The 6000-nt window shown below is 25.0% G+C and overlaps 1 protein-coding gene across 1 annotated transcript; it reads right to left on the reverse strand.

Moving 5' to 3' along the window:
- Positions 1–4158: 4158 nt before the first annotated feature.
- Positions 4159–5554, reverse strand: LOC105207490 (30S ribosomal protein S11). Its single transcript, XM_039452038.1, has 4 exons — positions 5198–5554; positions 4677–4905; positions 4493–4558; positions 4159–4390 (listed from the first exon to the last, which is right to left on the reverse strand). Exons 1-4 carry the CDS (start codon positions 5437–5439, stop codon positions 4283–4285), a joined length of 645 nt encoding a protein of 214 aa, XP_039307972.1. The 5' UTR covers positions 5440–5554; the 3' UTR covers positions 4159–4282.
- Between the last annotated feature and the right edge of the window lie 446 nt (positions 5555–6000).

Raw genomic sequence — 6000 nt, forward strand, 5'->3', positions numbered from 1 at the left:
TAAATAAACAAATATTTTTATTTAAATAAATCCTGTTATAAAAATAAAGAAAAATATATTTATTTTAAACTAACGTTTTTATAATGCAAATATATTTTTTTATTGAAAATACGGAAATTTCTGAAAAAAAAATATTTCGTTAATGTACAAAAATTTTTTGGTAAACATAATTAGAACATTTCTTTAATGTTAAAAATTATTTAATTAAATATAAACAAAATATTTATTGGTTTTCAGGAAATTTTTTAATAGAAATAAAAAAAAAATTTTTTTATGTAAGAAAATTTTTTTGTTAGATTTAAAAATATATTTCTTTCATTTAAAAAAAGGATTTTTGTTACCCAGCCAAATTATTTCTTTGATTCTAATAAAAAGAAATAACCAAGAAATTTCTTCACATTGAAGAAACTTTTGTTTGACCGTATGGCAATGCACAAATTTGTTTCATACAAACAAATTTTCTTTGACTCGAAGAATCTTTTCTCTGTAGGTATTAACAGTTTTACTGAAATGCCAAAAATGTATTATGTACTTATATTGTACTATAATAAGAATAAATCTTTATATTATCTATTTACTTTTTAAAAATCTATGGTGCAACTACTTTATTATGTATAAAATTGTGAAATATAGTTCCTTGCATTTAACAATTAATGTGTAATATAAAAAATGCTGTTAATGAACAGATTTACTTAAGGAAGTATGGGTGATATCTCGGAAACATTACTAAGATTGTAAAAATTTCACAGTTTGTTCTATTGTTACGTTTGTGTATCTGTATCAAATGTGAATACAATTCTCTTATTGGTTTAAAAGTTATTTGATTTTTCTTTATTCTTGATTTTATAAATAACTTTTAGACGAATAAGTAGAGCTGTATCAATTTTTGCACAAATATTTATTAGAGTTTTGTTAGTATATGTAAAAATTTTTATCTTATTCGTAATGCTTCTTCCTTATCAAATTTGCAAAAATTGCGTTTTTCTGCAAAGTTGATAAAAAAAAAAATATTAAAAATTAAATCAAAATTTTTATACATACTAATAAAATTATAATAAACATTTGTGCAAAAAATGATTTAGATCTAATAACTCGTTTAAAAGTTGCAACTTTAAAATTGCAACAAAATATAGCCATTTTTGTTGCAAAAATTATTATAAACCATAAATTTTTCATTGTTTTTCTTTAAAAAATATATTTTTATTTTATAATAACTTTTGTAGCAAAAATGAATATATTTTGTTGCAGTTTTAACTTTTAGCTCGGACTGTATAGCCAGAACATCTTTAAATCTATCTTAAAAAAATGTTCCTTTATATTTTTCACAAATAGAAGAATTAAATTTTAAAAATACATATATGCAACACAAAGATACATATCAAAAATGTAAATAATCTATAATTTTTTATACATAGAGTATTTAAATAATCTATCTACATATCAAACTACACACATTCAATACATTCGATTCTGTTTTAAGATAATTAAACTGTGTGCATATACTATTGGTAAAATATTACATTAAAATAATAATCTTATCAGAACATAATTGTTTCCATATTAAAAATCTAATGCAAAGATTTAAAATGAAAGATTATCTATTATTGCTACGCTAAAAATACTTAAAAACTTGTTCGATTATCAAAAATTGTTAGTAGATAAATAATTATAAATTATATCACAATCACACAAGCAATTTTAGCATAAAATTTTTCTATCAGAATACGATAATAAACGTAGCTGGCGGACAAAATGAAACGTATATATACTGTAGAAATGGACAAAAAGGATTATAAAGATTTTCAGATTAACTCGATAATTAATAAAAATTCGTTAAAAAGTATATGTACAATTATCCTATATGCGAATTTGTGCAATATCGTTAAATTATACGACATTAAATAATCATCATTCATTCTAGATTTTAAAAGGAAATTCATTGAACTTGAAAAATTTTTGTTATGGTTAATAAATTTTTTATATTGTTTTATTTCTTGAGTGTACATTACTCGTTAACAATGAACTTTTTTATCAATTTGAAATAGAATTTTTGTTTCGTATAAAACATAAAAATATCGTAGCAGATTTTTTAAGCAATTAAAGATTTTCGAATTTTTTTTCAGTATCATATATCATGAATTGTATTACATAATAAGTAAATAAGAATTTTATTAAAATGCTTTCTATCTAAAATTGCTTTTGATATAATTTTATTGCGTTTCATGCAATTTAATTTGTTAAAAACATTTCTTTAATACTTCTAATATAAAAATCGCTGACGCCTTAATATTTTCGCTAACAAAATATTGTTTTTAAATAGATTAAATAATTTGTTATTATATGCACGAGACTGGAAAATACTAGTAGTTTTACTGGTAAAAAAAACACCCTAAAATGTTTCTCATGCAAGTAAAACTACTAACATTTTCCAGGCTCGTTCCATACGCTCGTCAGCGCTTGTCTCTTCTACATATATCCGTAGATATATTGCATGTACATTTTTAATGTCGGTTTTGACCGTCCTCTTAGAAGAAACTGTTCTGGACAAAGTCTCTCGGTGGCTTGCCTTTGCCTCTCAAGAAGTGACAATCGTTTCTAAATCAATTAAAAACTGATTTGAACCTAGACCTTTGGCACGGAGAGCGAACTCGCAACTCTTTATGTCACATTGTCACATTTCATATGATTTATTTATATCCACCTCTATTTAGACTATGTAATTTTTTTACACTTTTTAGAGCAAAATATAAATTATATTATTATTTATAGACAAGCTATTCATCTATAAAGTTGCATTGATGGTATGTAAAGTTCATATCAACTTTTTGTGATTTCATTACATTATAGATGAGTTAAAAAATTTTTTTGCAAAAATATACATAAATATAAAAAAAATATATAATTATGTATAAATATATATATAAATTTATATACAAAATACATTTCTTTTCTTTTATAAAATTTGGTACAAGAAAAATAATAATAGTAATAAGAAGCTATAAAAAATTACATTTTTCATATTGCTTCTTTTACAAAAAGTTGAGATATGACAGATTTCCTAACTTTAATAGTCGTCAACTTTAACGATGAATATATCGCTTCGCGGGGCAGAACGACATTTTTCTCTGCCAAATTCTTTCGTTTCGTGCAAAAACACGTCGATTAAACCTAAATTAAAAATTGAAGTTAAACTCCCTAAACTAAATAATTAGCATTTATATTTGTATGTACAATGTAATAACATGCAGTTACTATTCATTTCTCAAAAAACTTAATTTATACGTTTATTTAAAAAATTATGTTTATAAAATAATTATTTGTTAAAAATAAATATTTGAAAAATAAAAAATTGGCTAAAAATAATTTTTGTATTGTTAATTAATATCCTAAAAATTAATTAATGTCTCCAAATTCCAATAACGTAAAATTAATCAAAATATCAAAATTTTCAAAAATATTTTTATCTTTAATAATTAAAATCATAATTTTTTATCAATATATACTACAATAATAAATTTTTGTTTGATTCCTATTTTCAACATTAATGTAAACACATTAAAGATCAATTAACGACAGAAGTAAGGTGTTATTTAAGAAAATTTAATAATGTTGAAACGTTTTATAATTTTTAATACTATTATATAGATAGCAAGTTATTAAAATTTTAATAACTTTCTATCCATATAATAGTATTAAAAATTATAAAACATTTTAACATTATTAAACCTTCTTTAGTCATTATAACCACATATTTTCTTAATTACAAGAAAATTAAAAAAAATTATTTATATAACCTTTAATAAATTTATACAAAAAGATAAGTTTACATCCATCCGTATTGGTACCATTACAACATTCATATGATAGATAAGGTGCCATGTTTATGATTTATAGCAAAAGTGTATAACAATAATTTAAAATTTGCCTTAACTATGTGTGAAGTTTCGCTAATTCGTCATTGCATTGCGAGAATTCATTGAGTTCAGCGATATATAAAATTATTCGGAAGAGCTGTCAAGAACATTGGCCCTCTCTCTCTCAGTGGCTTTCATTATGCGATCCCAGGTAGAAAACTGAGTAGTAAAATCGAAACGTTCCATAATTTTTAATATTGTATAGTTAGAAAGTTATTAAAGGAAATAATACCTTACTTCGCTCGTTGATTAGTCTTTATATCATGTACTACAGTTATTTGGAAAAAAAATAAAACACATTATTAAAGATTTTTACAGTATGTATTAACATAACCTAGTAATAATTAATAATAATATATTTAATATAATTATATTCTTCTTTGTTTGCGTGGCCTAGGTGGATTCCAACTTACTCTAGTATCATCTGTAATTGATACAATGTTCAATCCTGTCATTTGAAGACCTTTTATAGAAGACTGTAAGCCATAAAAAATTTATAATATTAGAACATGTTATCCAATAGCCATGACAAGATATTACATAAAACATAAAAAGTAAAAAATAACTTTGTAACTTACCATTCTACCAGCTCCAATACCTTGTACTCGTAGTCTCACTGTGTTCACGCCATATTCAAGAATACGCTGAAAGATAGACAAGTATATACATTTTAATGAATATATATATTTTTTTTCTTTTAACACAATGCATCATGTTTTATGTGTAAAATCTCAACATAGATCATATTCCATGTATACTTACATTACCAAAAGTTATAGCTGCTTGTTGAGCAGCGAGATTTGTCCCTTTCTTAGCATTCTTATAACCCTCTATACCTGCTGAATGTATTGCTAATGGCACTCCTTTAAAATCCGTAAAATTCATAATTGTATTGTTAGGAGTTGATTTTATATTAATAACATGCAATTCCTTAAATGGTACACCATTGAAGAGTCGATTCGGCGTATCTGCATCAGGAAATAGGTGTTCTCTAAAGCATAATAAACAAAAAGATTATTTCCAGCACAGTCAACAAATAAATTAATAAATTCAATATATTTTTATGATAAATCCTTTTTCTGTTTATACAGCCAATATATTATAGATTATTTATACAGCCAATATATTATAGAAAATTTGCCTAACACATTTATAAAACTAAAATTTATCAAAGATTATTATTCAAAATTAAAGTATGTTACACACAAGCTTGAAGACGGTAATACAAGTTATGAAACTGGTACTTATTATTATTATTATTAAAAAGAGAGGGTTTTACTTACTGCTGACTAATGTTGGTCGTCTCGGGCATAGTTTCTCCCTCAGTCAAGCCATATTTTGAACTGTGACCGACCTTCACCTTTTCATTTCGCATGCGAATCTCTTTGCTGCACAATGGAGTAGTGCAAATATTTCTTGAGGTTATGGCACTTAAACGCACTAACGCAGAGATCGATCGGCCATCGGCTAACGCGGTTTCTCGTAATACGAAAAATTTCGACAACCCTAGCGCGGACTTAATCATTTCGATTAATTAGCCAATTATCACGTTTTATTCAAGAAATAATGCCAGGTCGATGCGAGTAAACTTGGAGTAGATAAACAATCGTGCGGGCAGACAATTGTAATCATTAAGCTATTGCCATCTCTCGGCATCTCGCGGTATCGCAAAGACGAGAACGATACCGACTTGGTGTAATACCGCGCGCTTTGAAACAGCTGATTTATCGATTCCTGGCGACCTCTCGTACGCAGTCCGGTTGAACTTTTGAAAGAGCCGGTCGGTATCTCTGACGTTTTTCCGATAAAAAGTATATGTATGTACATTCAAATATAAATGGTATATTATATATAAAATATATGTTCTTCTTTCTATTTTATAGTTTTCTGTTCATATATACAAAAAAATAAAAAAATAAATTTAAAGTATGTAATTAGAAGAATAATTTTTGTAGTGTCTTTTTTTATTATAAAAAGTTTGAGAAAAAATCAGAAAAAATTGCCCATATATAATCATATATAATAATGTATAAAATTGTATATATAATTATAAATAGAATATTGTATAACGTAATCGCAATTTTAT

This window comes from Solenopsis invicta, chromosome 7 (assembly GCF_016802725.1).
Source record: "Solenopsis invicta isolate M01_SB chromosome 7, UNIL_Sinv_3.0, whole genome shotgun sequence".
Classification (NCBI taxonomy): Eukaryota; Metazoa; Arthropoda; class Insecta; order Hymenoptera; family Formicidae; genus Solenopsis; species Solenopsis invicta.

Excerpts from the sequence above, each read along its gene's own strand:
- LOC105207490 (XM_039452038.1), bottom strand. The coding sequence starts at position 5,439 with ATGATTAAGTCCGCGCTAGGGTTGTCGAAATTTTTCGTATTACGAGAA. Across the intron at positions 4,559-4,676 it reads CAGCTATAACTTTTGGTAAT|CGTATTCTTGAATATGGCGT; the intron begins GTAAGTATACAT and ends TCTATCTTTCAG. Across the intron at positions 4,391-4,492 it reads GTATTGGAGCTGGTAGAATG|TCTTCTATAAAAGGTCTTCA; the intron begins GTAAGTTACAAA and ends TATGGCTTACAG.